At 36.2% G+C, this 20,290-nt stretch overlaps 1 protein-coding gene across 5 annotated transcripts in view; it reads left to right on the plus strand.

Annotated features, from left to right (window-relative positions):
• MEF2A (myocyte enhancer factor 2A) overlaps positions 1-20,290 on the plus strand; it is a 168,991-nt gene that overhangs the window by 138,517 nt on the left and 10,184 nt on the right. For 3 of the 5 annotated variants that reach the window (XM_024732044.1, XM_024732043.1, XM_024732045.1), the window contains 2 exons: positions 2,159-2,346; positions 17,426-17,449. In XM_024732044.1, the coding sequence (XP_024587812.1) occupies positions 2,159-2,346; positions 17,426-17,449 (212 nt within the window). The remainder of the gene's footprint in view (positions 1-2,158; positions 2,347-17,425; positions 17,450-20,290) is intronic. The other 2 variants (XM_024732046.1, XM_024732047.1) reach the window with 1 other exon arrangement.

The raw sequence follows: 20,290 nt of genomic DNA on the forward strand, positions 1-20,290 counted from the left end.
AATGATCTGATAACCCAATACAAAAGCTCTTAAACTGAAAAATATGTGCAGTACACAATTGGTTTTTGTCATTAACTCATTGCAGTACTCATTGTACTACATTTCACTTCTTAGAATAGTCTTCTCAGGGTGAGATTTTAGGGAGGTTTTAGGCCGGTGTTAAGCACACAGCAGATATACTTAGTTTTGGTTAGTCCCTGCATGTATTTAACACAGACATGTGTTATATATATGCGATATATATATATATATATATATATCGCATATATATATGTGATGTATTTGTAATATCTGGTGTCTGTTTATTTTTGGAGGATTCTTTTTTTTTTAATTTATTTATTTTTGGCTGCATTGGGTCTTCGTTGCTGCACGTGGGCTCTCTCTAGTTGCGGTGAGCGGGGACTACTCTTCGTTGCAGTGCATGGGCTTCTTGCAGTGGCTTCTCTTGTTGCAGAGCACGGGCTCTAGGCACACGGGCTTCAGTAGTTGTGGTGCATGGGCTTAGTTGCTCCGCAGCATGTGGGATCTTCCTGGACCAGGGCTCGAACCCATATCCCCTGCATTGGCAGGCAGATTCCTAACTGCTTCGCCACCAGGGAAGTCCTTTTTGGAGGATTCTAAAGTTGTCTTTTTTGCTTTATACTGGAAGGAAAAGAACAGAATAAATACAACTGCCCTTTCCTTGTGACAGTCGCTGAAGCCATGGACTCTGTGCTTATCTGCCCCACCATTCCTTGGTCACACTTTGTTCATTCATGCTTTAGTGTATTTTTCTCACATTTATTCATAATGCCTGCCTTCTGTCATCTTTTGCCCTTTCAGACTGCTTAAATAGTTGATCCCACAAAGCCTTCCCTAATTAAAAGCCCACATGCCTGTATCAGTGCTTTGCTTTCTATTTCCTTGTAAATTTTGTGTGGTTACATTTCATTGTGTTGCCCATATCTTAAGTATAATTTTGACATCTTCATGTCTCTGTGGTGTATGCCTGTTATTGCTAACTAGGTGAAAAGCTGCTTGAAGACCATGTAGGGTTTTTTTTTTTTAATCCCTTCCTATAACCTCCTCACTGCATAGTGCTCTACACCTAATAGACATTTAAAAGTTTATTTCTAAATTGTAACGGTAGTTCTGTGTTGTCTGATTTTAGATGGTTGCTACTATTGATGTGTGAATGCTGAGTCCCACCCAGAGAATTCAGGAGGCCTCTTCAGCCCTCCAGGAACTTCTAGTTCACTATTCTGAATATTTTGTTTTTGGTCAGCTTGTAATAAACCCTAGGAGTGGAATTCTTAAGCCAACAAAGTTTTCTTTTATTCGGTGCCCTTAAATTAACATCTATATACTGTAATATCTGTGGCAAGGGGGATTGAAGTGGAGTCAGCCCTACCCAAGCCACATGGCTACACATGAGGAGGACTAGAATGACTGCAATATCCATGAAAATAGGGATGATCCCTTACATTAATTTTCTATCTCAACTGGTGCCCAAAAGTACTGTGTATATACAATAGAACCTATACCACACTGTATCTTTTTCCTTATTTCCTATCTAAGAAAGATAGACAATTCTTTAGGGAAAGTTAAAAAGTAGGAATTAGTTGATTGAAGTCAGATAAATAACAAATACTTAAAGAAGACCTTAATGGTAGTTAAAGAACAGAACAGGTACAGGTAGAGCTATAAGGAAGAAGTACTTGGTGAAAATAAGGCATTAGAGCTGAGTGCTAAATAAGCTTCAGTTAAGGAGATGCCCTGATACCTAGTTCTGTGCCCAGAACTTAGTAGGAGTGCCTTTGTTGTTGTGAGAATGAATGAATAGGCTGGTCTCAGGCATCTTCTTATATATCCCCATTATCTTGGTCCCCAATAGGAGATGCCCCATTAGAAACATATTTTGTGTTTTAAGTTTCTGTCAGCAGGTCCAAGCAGTAAGACTGGAAACAAGTGGCATTAGTCTTAAACTTCATATGTATTTCAGACTTGCTTCACTCTCTTTGCTTATTTTTAAAATATTCAAAGATGACATGGTTAGATATTCATGAGTTTTATTATAAAATTCACTTGAAACTGGGACTGGGGAAAACTTGTATCATATTTGTACCACAGTATTTTAATGACTCGTTTCATGTTAATGAATGGTATTTCTTTTTTCCAGGGAATGGATTTGTAAACTCAAGAGCTTCTCCAAATTTGATTGGAACTACTGGTGCAAATAGTTTAGGCAAAGTTATGCCTACAAAGTCTCCCCCTCCTCCAGGTGGTGGCAGTCTTGGAATGAACAGTCGAAAACCAGATCTTCGAGTTGTCATCCCCCCTTCAAGCAAGGGCATGATGCCTCCACTGGTACGTTAAACCTTTCTTCAATTTCATTCTTTAAAACATGTATTGTATACATAGTGTATGTTCTCCTTTGCAATTTACTGTACTTCCATAGACTCTAGACCTTTTCCTAATGAGTATTTCTATTTGAAATTAGCATTTGAAGAGACAAGTCTATTTTAAATACACAGGAATCAGATTATGAAAAAACAGGAAATAAATCTACCTAATGGTTATTTAAAATTAAAGCTAAATATGGAGAAGTTATTATGTTAATTTTAATTTACCAAACTGGAATCTTTGCATAGAGATCTCATCCTCAATTTGATAAATTAAACCTGACTTAAGTACTTCTTCTCTGTGCTCTGCATACTTTGAGTAATTTTTTCACATACTTTTCTGTAAGAGAAATACTAAATTATTTGTTAGAAAATTCTACATACCAAAGAGAACTATTGTAGAATAGGAAAGAATGCATAAAAACTTGGATGAGTTGTTCTCATAATTTTTGTTTATTCCTTCTCAAATAACCTTCCCATTTAACTCTTATAAGAATACAGGTCTGCCCACCCCAGCCCTTAACAATGTTCCAGCCTCATTTGCTTTTGAATCCTGTGTTTATAAGAAGAGGACAATATGTCTACCCCCCTTAGCTTTCTATAGAAAAAAGTTAGAACATATATGCAAGTTTTAAAACCATTCTGATTTTAGCAGCTGTTTGACTACTAACAATCAATGTGATGTGTCAGGTGGTCTTTCTACTATGCAGCTGCTAAACTGGCCATTTGATTGTTTGCTAAGTGAAAGTAATGCTATCAGGCTTTAGATAATAATTCTACATTGTATAATGATTTATAGATTCCCAAACATCTTTATATGCATTGTATCATTTGATTCTCAAACAGTGATCTTGGCAGGTAAGATAAGGAAACCGAGGGAAGGTTAGTACTGGTCCAGGGTAGCACAAAAGAGAGCCAGAACCAAAACCCTTTAAGTCAAAAAACAAAGTGCTTTTTCATTCGGAGATACAGAAAATTGGAAACTTGCTCCCAGCCTTACGCTGAAAAAATGTTGGACAAACAATTTCATAGTTTTCCTTGAACACATTGTAGTGCTGAGATTTCAGGGCAAACAACTGGCCTAGACTCTAGGGAGAGACAGATACTGCAGGGAGAGGACATTGGAGCACTGACTTTATCTGGGCAAGACACAGATAATAAGAGTTAAGCTAGGGTGATTGGTGAATTGCTGGAGGCCACGTGTTCACTGGCAGGACTCTGTAAAACCCCTGGGACTGCTATGTAGGGAGTCTTAAGCCCTCTTGCAGGCTTTTTCTCCATGAACCCCACTGGGTGCTCACAGAAAAAATTGGGAATATCCTGAAAAAGTCTCCTCTGTGGTGTACAACGGGAAGAGAGGGGAAGAGCAGCCACTGCACTAGGGGCAAAAAGTTTTGCCTGGATCCTTCTCCCCTTTCACTCCTATGGAACAGAAGTCGTAATCTGTGAGGAGATGAATGACATAAATGGTCATCCTTAGGCATTGGTGAATTCCCATTGTATCTGGGGAAATGGAAAAGGAAAACTCTCTCAGCCCATGGTGGAGGAGCAGGAACAATGTCATGAACATGGCAGAATTTCTGAGAAGGCTGCAGCCTGAGGCACAGCACAAAGGGGAAGGCTTAAAACTGAGAATGAGCAGTCTTTGGGGAAAAAACAGATAAACAAAAAACCTCTAGCCAACCAATCTTCCATTCCCACCAGAGGGATTTGAGGCCTGTGGTGGATACACTGAGGGTAGCCATAGCAACAGTGAAGCTCAAACCCAGCCCAGTTCTTAATTAAATTAACTCAAACTCTGTACTAAAAGGCCTAGCAGGAGGAAAGACCTGTTACAGGTCTTCAGGTCAGTAGGAATTACCCAAACTGAAATATAAAGAGAAGAATCAAAATAAAAAAGAAACAGAACAAAGCCTCTAATATTTGTGGGGCTTTTTCAGATGATTTAACATGTTTATAATTAGAATTCCAAAAAGAGAAGAGAGAGAGAACAGAGCAGAAGAAATGTGTTTGAAGAAATAATAACCAACACCAAACACACACACACTCAGACTACTAAAACAGAAGACAAAGAGGAAAATCTTAAAGGCAACCAGGGAAAAGAGACACATAAATATACAGAGGAATGAAGATAAGAATTTATACCGTACTTCTTTTCAGAAACTATGCAAGCTACAAAACAGTGGAGTAATCTAAAGTGCTGAAATTAAAACAAAAACCAAAAAACTTTCAACCTAGAATTCTGTACCCAGCAAAAATACCTTTCAAGAAATGAAAGAGAAATAAAAACATTCTCAAAAAAAAATTGTGGGAATTTATTGCCAGCAGACATACTCTACAAGAAATGTTAAAGGATTTCCTTTGGAAGAAGGAATATGCTACCAGCAAACTCTTGGGTCTATACAGAGAAATAAAGAACAATGGAAATGGAATAAATGAAGATAAAATAAAATTCATTTTGTCCTTCATTTGATAAACTTTAATTTTAGAACAGTTTTAAATTTGTACAAAGATTGCAAAGGTGGTACAGAAAGTTCCCATATGCTGCACACCCAATTTTTCCTGTGACTTAACATCTTACATTAGTATGGTACATTTGTTACAACTAATGAATCCATATTGATACGTTATTATTAACTAAAGTCTACACTTTATTAGGATACCCTTAGTTGTTAACCCCATGTCTTTTTCTGTTCTGGAATCCAATCCAGGAATACAACATTGCATTTAGTAGTCATGTCTCTTTAGGCTCTTCTTGGCTGTGATAGTTTTTCTAAGACTTTAATGACCTTGACAGTTCTGAGTATTGGTCAGATATGTTGTAGAATGTTCCTGAATTGTGGTTTTTCTGATGTATTTCTCATGATTAGACTGGTGTTATATGTGTTTGGGGGTGGAAGGCTGTGGAACTAAAGTGCCATTTTCATCACATTATATCAAGGGTACATACTATCAACATGACTGTTGATCACTTTGGTCATCTTGCTGGTGTAGTATTTCACTGGCTACTCTTTTCCCCCTTCCCATACTGTCTTCTGTAGAAGGAAGTTACTGTACAAGGCCCACACCTAAGGAGTAGTGGGGGTTATTCTCCTACCTCCTTGAGGGCAGACTACATACATTATTTGTAGTTCTTCTGCACAGGTGACTTATCTGTTCTCTCTCATTTATTTGATCATTTATTTATAGCGAATATTAATATGGACTCATGGACATTTATTTTATACTTTGGGTTATAATACTAAATTCTGTTAATATATGATTCTATCAATACCAATATTAGTTTATTCTGTTGCTCAAACTGTTCCAGCTTTAGCTGTTGAGGACTGTTCAAATGGTTCCTGTGCCTCTTTTATGTACCCTCATCTTTGTGAGGTTTTTTTGGCAGGGAGGAAAGTGGGGGTTACTATTTTATTTTCTGGTTACTACAGAATGCTCCAGGCTCATCTTGTGTATTTCCTGCCCCAGTCCTGGAATCGGGCATTTCTCTGAGGAACTTTGGTTCCTTTTATTGGAGAATGATAGAAACCAAGATCTGGGTGTTTTTCCTCTTCTTACTTGCCCCAAAAGATAATTGGCTTTCTAAAGCAAAAATAGTGGCAATGACTTTTGTGTTTATAGCATATGTAAAAATAAAATGACGACGGAGGGATTAGAAATATACTGTTGTAGGTCTTTACACATGATGAGGTGTATATTTGAAGGTGAACTCCAATTAACTGAAGATGTATATTGTAAACCCTAGTACAGCTATAGGAAATAAAAAGAGGTATAAATAAGTCAATAGAGGAGATAAAATAGAAACATAAAATATGCTCCAGTAGCCCAAGAAATGGGAGAAAAAGAGAATAATAAAGAACAGATGGAACAAATGAAATATAGCTAGCAAGATTGTAGATTTTAATCCAACTATACAAGTAAATGTGGTCATAAACATCAGTTAAAAGACAAAATGTCAGATTGGTTAAAAAAGGAAGATCATACTGTCTATAAGAATCCACTTTAAATATAAAGACATAGGTAAAAGGATGGAAAAATATATACCATGCAAACATTAACCAAAAGAAAGCTAGTGTAGTCATATTAATTTCAGGCAATGTAGACTTCACAATAAGGAATATTATCAAGGATAAAGAAGGATATTAAATAGTCCATATTCCAAGAAATAAGTATCTTTAATGTGTATGCACCTAACAGCACAACTTCAAAATACATAAAGCAAAAACTGATACAACTAAAAGGTGGAAGAGAAAAATCCACAATTGTAGTTGGAACCTTCAACACTCTTCTCTCAGTAATTGATAGAACAAGTAGGCAGAAATATCAGTTAGGCGTTTAGGTGACCTGAGCAATATTAACCAGCCTGATGTAAGAGACAGTTATAGAACACTTCACTTCACATAGCAGAATACACATTCTTCTTAAGGGCACTTGGTACATTCAGCAATTTAGACCATATCCTCTGCCATAAAACAAACCTTAGCAAATTTCAATCATACAAATTACAGTCTCTGAGCATAACAAAATCAATAACAGGAAGACAACAGGAAAGTCTCCACATATAGAAATTAAATAACATACTTTTAAATAACTCATGGGTGTAAGAGGAAATCTCAGGGGAAAATTTGAAATACATATAGCATATCAGAATTTTAGGGACCACCTAGGGTAGCATTGAGAGGGGAAATTCATAGCACTAAACGTTTATATAATAAAAGACGAAGTTCCCAAATCAGTAAGCTTTTACTATAAGAAACTACGGAAAGAAGAGCAAACTTAACCCAAAAGGAGCCAGAAGAAAAGAAAAAAATGAGGAGCAGAAATTAACGAAACTTAAAACAGAAAGACTGTAGAGAAAAGGAATCAAACCAAAGGCTGTTTTTTTTAAAAGATCAATAAAATTGCTAAATTTCTAGTCAAGGTTACCGAAGAAAAGGAGAAGAACACAAGTTATCAATATTAAGAATGAAAGAGGTTACATAACCCAAAGATACTGAAAGATACTGCAAATGATTATTGTACAGAAGATAAGCTACAGAATAATACTACAAACAATTATTGTATAACAGTTAATCTAAAAACAAAACAACACTACAACTTAAAAAGGGGGCAAGGGGAATACTACAAACAACTCTATTCTAATAGATTTGATAGTTTAGATGATATGGGTAAATTATTTTAAAAATACAAATTACCAAAGAATTATTAGACTCACTGAAGAAGAAATAGTTAACCTAAATAGTAAATATCTATTAAAGAAATTGAATTCCTAGTTTTAAAACCTTCCCAAAAAATCTCTAGATGCAGAGAGTTTTACTGCCAAATTTTACCAAACATTTAAGAAGAAATGATATCAATTCTACATAATTTATTTCAGAATAGAGGCAAGGAAGGAACACCTTTTCTTTTTTTTAAGATTTAATTTTATTTATTTTTTTGGCTGCGTTGGGTTGCTGCACATAGGCTTTCTCTAGTTTTGGCAAGGGGGGGCTACTCTTCGTTGCGGTGCACGGGCTTCTCCTTGCAGTGGCTTCTCTTGTTGAGGAGCATGGTCTCTAGGCCCGCAGGCTCAGTAGTTGTGGCTCGCGGGCTCTAGAGTGCAGGCTCAGGAGTTGTGGCGCACAGGCTTAGTTGTTTCATGGCATGTGGGATCTTCCCAGACCAGGGATCGAACCCGTGTCCCCTGAATTGGCAGGCGGATTCTTATCCACTGCGCCATGAGGGAAGTCCCAGGAGGGAACACCTTTCAATTCATTTTATTAGACCAGCATTACTCTAATACAAATCAGAATAAGACATTACAAAAAAAGTATAAGCCAGTATCCCTCATGAACTCTAGACATAAAATCCTCAACAAATATTAGTTTATTAGTAAATAAATTCATCAGTATCCTAAAAAGGATAATATATTAAAACCAAGTGGGTTTCATTTCAGGAATACAAGGCTGATTCTAAATTTGAAAATTCATCAATATAATTTACCATGTTAACAGAATTCAACTTTTATTCATAATAAAAATAACTTTCATCAAACTAGGAGAAGAAAGGAAGTTTTTTAACCTAATAAAGAGTATTTTCAGAAATTCTACAACTAATATACTTAATAAGGGGGAAACAGTCTTTTGGTAAAATAATATTAGGAACTAGACAGTGTTGTTTATTCTCCCACTCATATCCAACACTGTACTGGAAGTCCTAGATGAAACAGTAAGGCAATAAAAATAAATAAAATGTATACACACTGGGAAGAAAGAAGTTAAACTCTGTTCACAGAAGATAATATTTATGTAGAAAAGCATAAAAGAACCTACAAAAAAACTTCCAGTGAACAATTGGAATATGCAATTTTAAAATACCATTTAAATATTACTCAAAAAAATGCCTACAAATCTCACCAAATATTTGCATGATTTTCATGCTAAAACTACAAAACATTGTTGAAAGAAATCAAAGAGCCAGATGAGAGAGATATCATATCAATATTGTCAAGATGTCACTTCTTCCTAAATTGGTCAACAGATTAAAACACAATCCCAGTTTAAATCACAGCAAGGTTTTTTGTCGATATCAACAAGCCAATTCTAAAATATGTATGGAAAGGCAAAGGAACTACATTGGCCAAAACAATTTTGAAAGAGAACAAAATAGGAAGACTAAGACTAACTGGTTTCAAGACCTACAATAAAGCTACAATAATAATGTGTGATACTGGCAGAAAGATGCGCACATTAGGTCAAAGGACAAAACAGAGAGCCCAGAAACTAGACCCACAGAAATATATTCAGTTGGTTTTTTACAAAGGTAGTAAAGCAAATTCAGTGGAGTAAGGATAGTCAGTACAACTAATGGGGCTGCAGCAATTTAGCATCCATATGCAAAAACAGAACCTCGATGTATAATTCATAGCTTAGACAAAAATTAACTTAAAATGTATTATAGATCCAAATGTAAAACACAAAACTCTGAAACTTCTAGAAGAAAACATTGGAGAATTAAAACATAAAGAAAAAATTGATATATTGGTATTTAACAAAATTTAAGTTTCACTCCATGAAAAGGCCCTGTTCAGAGAATAAAAAGACAATCTACAGATAAGGAGAGAATATTTGCAAAATCACCTATCTAGTAAAAGATTTTTATCCAGAATGATACAACTACACACCTGTTAGAATGACTAAAATTACAAAAACAAAACCAAAAAACTAAAAATGCCAAGTTCTGGTGAGGATGCAGAGCAGCAAGAATTCTCATGTATTCCTGCTTGGAATTCAAAATGGTACAGCTACTTTGGAAAACAGTTTGGCAACTTCTTATAAAGTTAAATATGTACTTATCATACAACCCAACGATCCTGCTCCTAGAGTATTTACTCAAGTGAATTGAAAACCATGCTTATATAAAAAACTTATATTTTTCATAATCTCCCAAAAGTGAGAACAACCCAGATATCCTTCCAGCAGATAAATGGGTATACACACTCTGGTACATCCATACAAAAGAATATTGCTCAGCAATACAAAAGGGATGAAGTATTTATTCACAACGATATAAATGAATCGTAAATGAATTTTGCTAATTGAAAGAAGCCAGATCCCAAAGACTACATAGTATATATATGATTACATTTATATTTCATAATGGAAAATGCAAAACAGATAAGTGGTTGCCAGGGGTGGGGAGAGGAGTTGAATACAAAAGGGGTAGTATAAGGGAATTTTTGAGGGGATGGAACTATCTGTGATACTGTATTGTTCGATACATGAATCTATGCTTTTGTTAAAACCTACAAAACTGTACAATACAAAGAGTGATTTTTTTACTATATGCCATTAAAAAAAGTCAACCAGGATTCCAGGGGAACCCAAGATGAAGTACAGACCATGATACATGAATATAACGTTATTACAAATGAGTGATATGATGATACTGAAGGGGATACTGAAGAGCTGCTCTAAATAACTTTGGAAACTCTTCTGACTGGATACCATAAGTATGGAGACCAAAAAAAATTGCATGAAATCACAGTGCTCAAGATGGTAAATTTGTTACACACATACACACCCTTAAGCAAGCAACTACTATACATTGTAGATAAAGAAAGCCAGGTTTCTCGAGAAAAAACTTACAATAAAGCAATGTGGGTGGGGAACGCTGTAAAGAACCCTGTTTTTCAGGGTTGTATTTGGAGGTTTCAGTATGAACTTTTTTTTTTAACATATATACAGATAGATAGATACAGAAATAGATGTTGTGTACACATGAATTCATATACATCATATATTTCCTAGCTGTAACTGCTGAGAGGGTCTTAAAACAATGACACCTGGTAACTGAGCACACCTCGCACTCAGATCTTAGTTTCTAAACACTATTCTCCAATAAAAAGAATCAAGACTCCTTGGAGAAGTGACTGATTTTAGAGCTAGGGTCAGGAAAATACACAATGAACCAGAGGTGCCAGAGTATAAGGAAATGTATGTCAAAAGTCAGAGGAGCCCAACCTTTCAGAGGAGCTCCTAGTGGCCAGATCTAGAACAATTTAAGCAACAAAATAAATAACAATATTATTGGGTTATAACACAAGAGGAATAAAAGAATTAAAAATACTGAGACTGTTACTAAGTAATTGATTGAATAAATAAAGGGAGAAGGGACAACTCTTCCTCAGAGAAGAATTCTAATTAAATACAGGTAGAAAGAATGAGAGAAATGGCAAATCACCATTGTAACACCACAGTGCAGACCTTGAAGGCAAAGTCAATGGATGAATGCTAAAATTAGCAAAAATTTAAGGAGAAATGGGGTATTTAATAAATCTCAGGGCTTCCCTGGTGGCGCAGTGGTTGAGAGTCCGCCTGCCGATGCAGGGGACGCGGGTTTGTGCCCCGGTCCGGGAAGATCCCACATGCCGTGGAGCAGCTGGGCCCGTGAGCCATGGCTGCTGAGCCTGCGCGTCCGGAGCCTGTGCTCCGCAACGGGAGAGGCCACAACAGTGAGAGGCCCGCGTACCGCAAAAAAAAAGAAAAAAATAAAATAAATAAATAAATCTCAGAATGTCTCTCCCCAAATAATCGTTGATTACAAAAAGAAAAATAGTGATTTTATAGTGGAGAATCCTGGAAGACACTACCTTAACCAGAAGATCAAGGTTAACATCACTGGAAATGGGATGACATGTGCCTTCTGATATCATGTGCTAAGAGGATCACGTCATCCCTGTGGTCTTCTTCCAAAAGTCCATGCTATCTGTCTAACTATGAGAAAATATCAGACAGACCCAAACTGAAGGATGATCTCCAAGATACCTGACCAGTACGCTTCCAAAGTTGTCAAGGTCAGTCATGAAAAACAAGGAAAGACTGAGGGAACTGTGGAGACCAGTGGAGACTAAGGATACATGACAGCTAAAGGCATGTGAGATGCAGGATCTGATCCAGGACCAGAAAAAAGACATTCATGAAAAGACTGAAAGCCAAGGAAAGTCTATAGCTTTGGTTACTACTACATGCAATTTTGACAACTGCATCCTGTTTCTTCCGGGTGTTAACTTTGGAGGAAATTGGATGAGGTGTGTGGTGGTGTGTTCTCTTTGCAGCTGCTCTCTAAGCCTAAAACTGTTTCAGAATACAAACTTAAAAATACATACATAGAGGCACAGTTGATTATGGAAGATTCTCACAAGAATAACACTTCAGAGACAGCACCTAAATCTGGTTCAACAGTTCAGGGAGCTCATATTTCTCATATTCATCAACAGCCGTGTGGCTGATGGGGTCTTGGTGCAATGGCCTGGTGTCAGGCCTGAACCTCTGAGGTGGGAGAGCCGAGTTCAGGACATTGGACCATCAGAGACCTCCTGGCCCCACGTAATATCAATCAGTGAGAGCTCTCCCAGAGATTTCTGTCTCAACACTAAGACCCAGCTCCACCCAACAGCCAGCAAGCTCCAGTGCTGGATGCCTCATGCCAAACAACTAGCAAGACAGAAACACAACCCCACCCATTAGCAGAAAGGCTGCCTAAAATCATACTAAGTTCACAGACACCCCAAAACACACCACTGGACGCAGCCCTGCCCACCAGAAAGACAAGATCCAGCCCTACCCACCAGAACACAGGCACTAGTCCCCTCCACCAGGAAGCCTACACAAGCCACTGAAGCAACCTCACCCACTGGGGACAGACACCAAAAACAACGGAAAGTACAAACCTGCAGCCTGCAAAAAGGAGACCCCGAACACAGTATGTTAAACAAAAAGAGAAGACAGAGAAATATGCAGCATATGAAGGAGCAAGATAAAAACCCACCAGACCAAACAAATGAAGAGGAAATAGGCAGTATACTGGTAAAAGAATTCAGAATGATGATAGTAAAGATGATCCAAACTCCAATAGAATGAAGAAAATACAAGAAATGTTTAACAAGGACCTAGAGGAACTAAAGAGCCCACAAACAACGATGAACGACACAATAAATGAAATTAAAAATTCTCTAGAAGGAATCAATAGCAGAATAACTGAGGCAGAAGAATGTATAAGTGACCTGAAAGATAAAATAGTGGAAATAACTACCACAGAGCAGAATAAAGAAAAAAGAATGAAAAGAATTGAGGACAGTCTCAGAGACCTCTGGGACCATATTAAATGCACCAACATTCGAATTATAGGGGTCTCAGAAGTAGAAGAGAAAAAGAAAGGGTCTGAGAAAATATTTGAAGAGATTATAGTTGAAAACTTCCCTAACATGGGAAAGGCAATAGTCAATCAAGTCCAGGAAGCGCAGAGAGTCCCATACAGGATAAATCCAAGGAGAAACATGCCAAGACACATATTAATCAAAGTATCAAAATTTAAATACAAAGAAAAATATTAAAAGCAGCAAGGGAAAAGCAACAAATAACATACAAAGGAATCCCCATAAGGTTAACAGCTGATCTTTCAACAGAAACTCTGCAAGGCAGAAAGGAGTGGCAGCATGTAATTAAAGTGATGAAAGGAAAAAATCTACAACCAAGATTACTCTATCCAGCAAAGATCTCATTCAGATTTGACAGAGAAATTAAAACCTTTACAGACAAGTAAATGTTAAGAGAATTCAGCACCACCAAACCAGCTTTACAACAAATGCCAAAGGAACTTCTCAAGGCAGGAAACATGAATGAAGGAAAAAACCTCCAAAAACAAACCCAAAGCCATTAAGAAAATGGTAATAGGAACATATATATCGATAATTACCTTAAATGTAAATGGATTAAATGCTCCAACCAAAAGACATAGACTGGCTGAATGGATACAAAAACAAGACCCATATATATGCTGTCCACAAGAGACCCACTTCAGACCAAGGGACACATACAGACTGAAAGTGAGGGGATGGAAAATGAAATTCCATGCAAATGGAAATCAAAAGAAAGCTGGAGTAGCAATTCTCACATCAGGCAAAATAGCCTTTAAAATAAAGACTATTACAAGGACACTACATAATGATCAAGGGATCAATCCAAGAAGATATAACAATTGTAATTATTTATGCATCCAACATAGGAGCACCTCAATACAGAAGGCAAATGCTAACAGCCATAAAAGGGGAAATCGACAGTAACACAATCATAGTAGGGGACTTTACACCCCACTTTCACCAATGAACAGATGATGATCCAAACAGAAAATAAATAAGGAAACACAAGCTTTAAATGACACATTAGAGAAGATAGCCTTAAGTGATATTTATAGGACATTCCATCCAAAAACAACAGAATACACTGTCTTCTCAAGTGCTCATGGAACATTCTCCAGGCTAGATCATATCTTGGGACACAAATCAAGCCTTGGTAAATTTAAGAAAATTGAAATCATAACAAGTATCTTTACTGACCACAATGCTATGAGACTAGATATCAATTACGGGAAAAAAACTAAAAAATACAAACACATGGAGGCTAAACAGTACTCTACTAAATAACCAAGAGATCACTGAAGAAAACAGAGAAATCAAAAAGTACCTAGAAACAAATGATGATGAAAACACAACCCAAAACCTATGGGATGCAGCAAAAGCAAAAGCAGTTCTAAGAGGGAAGTTTATAGCAATACAATCCTACCTCAAGAAACAAGAAAAATCTCAAACAACCTAACCTTACACCTAAAGCAATTAGAGAAAGAAGAACAAAAAACCCCAAAGTTAGCGGAAGGAAAGAAATCATAAAGATCAGATCAGAAATAAATGAAAAAGAAATGAAGGAAACAATGCTGAAGATCAACAAAACTAAAAGCTGGTTATTTGAGAAGATAAACAATATTGATAAACCATTAGCCAGACCTATCAAGACAAAAAGGGAGAAGACTTAAATCAACAGAATTAGAAATGAAAAAGAAGTAACAGCTGACACTGTAGAAATACAAAGGATCATGAGAGATTACTACAAGCAACTATATGCCAATAAAATGGACAACCTGAAGAAATGCACAAATTCTTACAAAAGCACAACCTTCCGAGGCTGAACCAGGAAGAAATAGAAAATATAAACAGACCAATCACAAGCACTGAAATTGAAACTGTGATTAAAAGTCTGCCAACAAACCAAAGCACAGGACCAGATGGGTTCACAGGTGAATTCTATCAAACATTCAGAGAAGAGCAAACACCTATCCTTCTCAAACTCTTGGAAAATATAGCAGAGGGAGGAACACTCCCAAACTCATTCTATGAGGCCACTATCACCCTGATACTAAAAGCAGACAAAGATATCACAATAAAAGAAAACTACAGGCCAATATCACTGATGAACATAGATGCAAAACTCCTCAACAAAACACTAGCAAACAGAACCCAACAGCACATTAAAAGGATCATACACCATGATCAAGTTGGGTCTATCTCAGGAATGCAGGGATTCTTCAATATATGTAAATCAATCAATGTGATACACCCTGTTAACAAATTGAAGGCTAAAAACCATATGATCATTTCAGTAGATGCAGAAAAAGCTTTTGACAAAATTCAACACCCATTTATGATAAAAACTCTCTAGAAAGTAGGCATAGAGGGAACCTACCTCAACATAATAAAGGCCGTATATGACAAACCCACAGCCAACATCATTCTCAATGTTGAAAAACTGAAACCATTTCCTCTAAGACCAGGAACAAGACAAGGTTGAGCCCTCTCAGCACTGTTATTCAACATAGTTTTGGAAGTTTTAGCCACAGCAGTCTGAGGAGAAAAAGAAATAAAAGGAATCCAAATCAGAAACGAAGAAGTAAAACTGTCAGTGTTTGCAGATGACGTGATACTATACATAGAGAATCCTAAACTTGGTTCTGACGAACCTAGGGGCAGGACAGGAATAAATACACAGATGTAGAGAATGGACTTGAGGACACCGGGAGGGGTAAGTGTAAGCTGGGACGAAGTTAGAGATTAGCACTGACATATATACACTACCAGCTGTAAAATAGTTAGTGGGAAGCAGCTTCATCGCACGCAGAGAGATCAGCTCAGTGTTTTGTGACCACCTAGAGGGGTGGGATGGGGAAGGTGGGAGGGAAATGCAAGAGGGAGGGGATATGGGGGTGATATATATATACATATAGCTGACTCACTTTGTTATACAGCAGAAACTAACACAACATTGTAAAGCAATTATACTCCAATAAAGATGTTTAAAAAAATACATACCTATATATAACAGAGAAGTATATCCCCAAGAAAAGGAGTTGAGAAAAAATGACATTTAGGATAGTCATTTGGCTCACCTTTCATGAACTGGATGTGGAATACCTGCCACTATCCTTCAGAAATAAAAACTATAGGAAGTTTCATTTAAGGTGTAGAAATATGTTTATAAGAATTACTAATAAACTGCAAAATTTAAGGACAAACTACAAGTTTGACATTTAGCAATTTATCAGTTATCTTGATCTTTTTTTTAAGAGATCTTAAAAAGCATCTCTGTGGAATTCTTAAAATTTGCCACAGAAACTATTTACACCCTTATCCCTGTAAGTAATAGTGAAAACTGTACACACACCCATATTATTTTGATGTGTCTTACAGTTGGAGATGTGTGAAGACATCTATAACAAAACAGTTGAAGAGCATTTTGCGCACATTTGAAATAGAAGTTTATAGGCCAGGTGGTTGTTTTTCACAGTAAATAATGAGGCTTCTTCCTATTTTACACCATTGTCTGCTTTCAGATTGGGGCTTCATGTATCAGTGATGCTTATAAAGACACCTTTCGCAGATTGACAAAGAAGCTTGACTTACTCAAGTAAAATAATAAAAAACCTAGATAGTAGATTATTTCTAGCATATTAATACTTTCTAGATGTGTAGGGGAAAAAGGAGCAGTATGTTTCATTCATCTTTTCTGTATGTGATTTATCAGTTCATTTCTCCTCCAGTCTCATTTTCTTCATATGTGGTTTTTCTCCATTGAAATTATTATATTCATTTGAAAACTGTATTTGCAAATGATAAACATATAAATTTGTATTATTTAAAACTATACTTACTAAATGTTTGAGTTCTTGTTGTTTCATAACAGTGTGCTTAGTTACTGTGGGAAATAAGAAAATAAGATAATTTCTGCCCACCAAGGAGCACAGAATCTAGTATAAGATAAATGGACATGTGTGACCAGGTAGGGTAGGGATGGGATGATTTAGATGTAAGTATAGAGTTAATATTCTCCAGATTCCAAATAGAAACTAGTTTCATGATTAGGAAATACTTTTATATATTGTCACAGTAGCATGGCCATGTGTAGGCGAGGCCAGCATAAGAGCAGACCAAGTTGGGGTAGGAATGTCTAAATCCTGGCCCTAGAGGATTTAAAAGAATCTTTCTAGTCTTTTGAAGTCAACTACAGGTACAGAAACAATAAATAATTTATGTTTGTACTTACTGCATATATAATCATCTCTTTAGACTTCCAAACAACTGCTAGTGTTCAGATAACATGTTTTTCTAAAGAAATATTTAATATTCGAGTACCAACAGTCTTAGTAACTCTCTTATCCCTCTTATGTGCTGAGTGCAGTCGGAGGAAGAGGAATTGGAGTTGGTGAGTGTGGGTTTCTGATTGAAGGGAGTTGAAAAAGATGTAGAAAGTACTAATTCTCTTCAGTGTTTTTATCTAATATCCCCTTTGTTACACAGATTTTTTTTCTTGCTATTAAATACTGTCCAAACATTTTGAATAACTAAACCAACCTACGGGTACTGCAGAGTCTGGTTTTCCTACTTATAATTGTATATCTTGACCCATTTTATTTGTTATAACTTTTTAGGGAACTTTGGGATAGAGCTTTTATAAACAATAGCTGTCCATGATGAGAAGACACATTAAAGAACTTTTTTAAGGAAAGATACAGAATACCTTTTATAGTTCCCCAAATTATTAATATATTTTTAGAAAATGACTTCACCCTCACAGTTCCTCAGATTGTAACACACTGTCTTGTGTTTCTCTTTCTTTCAAAAAGATTACATCATTTTTGGTGAGGTCACCTTTTTTCAGAGTTAGAATTATTTCATCCTGCATGAGACGATCTGAACCACAAGGGGGTTCCCTGTTTATTAAAATGAATGTCTTTAATTTAACATACACAAACTTATTTTTTTTCTATCAGAAGATATTCTGTTCTTAAAAGTAGCTATTACCTTTTTTCCAAAACAAATGATTTCTATTGGCTTTTTTTCTAGAAATTAAATTTGACTAAAAATAACTTTCAGTTAATATATTTCTTTGGGAGCTAAAACTCAAACCTCACAGAACTGATCTTCTGATTTCACAGTCAGCTGCTAATTAGGTGACCTTAAGGGGAATAAAAACTTGAAAATGTTTAGTTTTTAGCATGGACAGAGGTTTAGATTGCATGAAAGCATGGGGGAAAGGCATCTGTTCATTTTGTTTACATTTTATTATATATATATATATGCATGCTGGTATGTTTTGCACAGTTGCTTTCTTTTCAGATAAGGTTGTCTGTGCTCTGTCCTTAAAACGAGAGATTGTTCTTTAACTTTGTGTTTACTCTCACAGTTTTGGATGTGGTTTCATATTGGTTAACTAAAATATACTAGCCAGCTTTTGTTGTGGTGTTGGATTATATCATGTGCAGATTTTAACTATCTTTTGGGGAAATACTGTACTTAATGATACAGTAATGATTAGCAAATGGATGTTTATAGTTCAAGATAAAATAATTCATCTTAGATTAAACCTCACTATTTATACCCTTAAGAAGTTATCATAAGTGCTTCCTTGTGAATTTATGGATTATCTAGCAATATGTTGCCCTCTAGTGGTTGTGGAAATCAGTGCCATTGAGCTTTAATGGGTAGAACCGATATATTGGAGTGTTACTGTTTTACAAACACACACACACCCCATCCCACCCACCCCCCCATCTTGAGGTCACATCAGTAGATTTCCATGGAGGTGAAGCTATGGCATGAATAAAGCTAGACCAAACCATGTTGTACTGTATTTTTCACCTAGTATTTGACTCTTGAAGTTTCAGTGACCAAATCTGTGAGAACAAATTAAATCCAAAGTAGATCTGTCTCAAAAATTCATTAAAATTTTTAACTTGATGCTGAGACAAAAATGTATTCCTTTCCCCATTCCTTAAAGTATACCCTCAATTACAGAATCTCAAAGGTAAATTTCTAAGTATTTGAAGACTATAAAATCTAGCAATCATAAAAATAAATACTTGTAATTAAGAAACAAATATATAACCAAAAATTGTATAGTCATTCGCATTTCTAAAACTTAAGCTAATTCAGACTCTAAAACTTAATCAATTTAAAATGCAGAGCTTTATGTGTCAGACCAAAATATAATCAGAAACACAATCTATTAGAATTCAGAAAGTTGTATAAATTGGCTTGAGCTCTAAAATATAATCATGAATGGCTCTGACCCCAAGTGAAATAAAGACAAGTGCCCGGAGCCTACACTAAAGACTCCTTTAGAACCAGGCTACAGAGATTCTTTTAGAAGCCTTGCAATTCTAGAACAACTCTACTTTATGACAGCTCCAGGGGAATAGCTATGGATCAGAAGGAATAAATATATTTACCTTTTTTTTTATACAAGTTATGTAGAAATCTTGGGCCAGAGGGTTTCTTAGAGTAATAATTTAAGGGTACTATCTTACCTTCCTGTAGTACTTCAGTTGTCTCAAAGCATTTCCCATCTATTACCTTACTAGATTCTCACAGTAGTACTACAAGGCAGGCAGCACAATGATCGCTATCTTCCCCACTTTACAACTGAAGAGGTTTGGAGAGGTTAAATGATTTTCCCAGTGCTTAGGAATTAGTGAATCTGGGACAAGATCCAGGGCAGTATACCTGAATGGTCTTTCCGACATCCTCTAATTTAAGATTGGATAGAAAATACAAACTAAAAAGAAATAAAATGAGATCTGGATCCTTATCAAATGATCAAAAGTTCAAATATCTAGATCTAACCAAAGGCCTTTATCTGATTACCCTTTGAAATGGTGATAGAGAAAACTGAATCACATCCTGACTCTCTATAACCTCAAGGGCACTGAATTATACTTTTATTCATATGGCTTAGTACCCCAAATGTCAGTTATCAGGCTGTAATTTCTTCAGTTAGAAAAAAATAACCCTGGAGTTATGCTTTAGCCTTCTTGTGTTCTAACCATGTGGAACTTGGAGTCTGTCCTGTTCCTCTGATCCTCAGTTTTAGAAAGTGTTCGCTTAAGGCAGTGTCATGAGAAACTGCCCTGTCATACCCCTACACATAGAGAATGGTGACTATCTTAAACTGACTTGATTATTCAATAGTTGATTTCTTTTTTCATTCCCATTGTAGATAGGATACTATGTAGATGCTGTCAGTTGGCAAGCATTTACCATTTTT

Source organism: Neophocaena asiaeorientalis, unplaced genomic scaffold (assembly GCF_003031525.2).
Source record: "Neophocaena asiaeorientalis asiaeorientalis breed wild unplaced genomic scaffold, Neophocaena_asiaeorientalis_V1.1 scaffold362, whole genome shotgun sequence".
NCBI classification, from domain to species: Eukaryota; Metazoa; Chordata; class Mammalia; order Artiodactyla; family Phocoenidae; genus Neophocaena; species Neophocaena asiaeorientalis.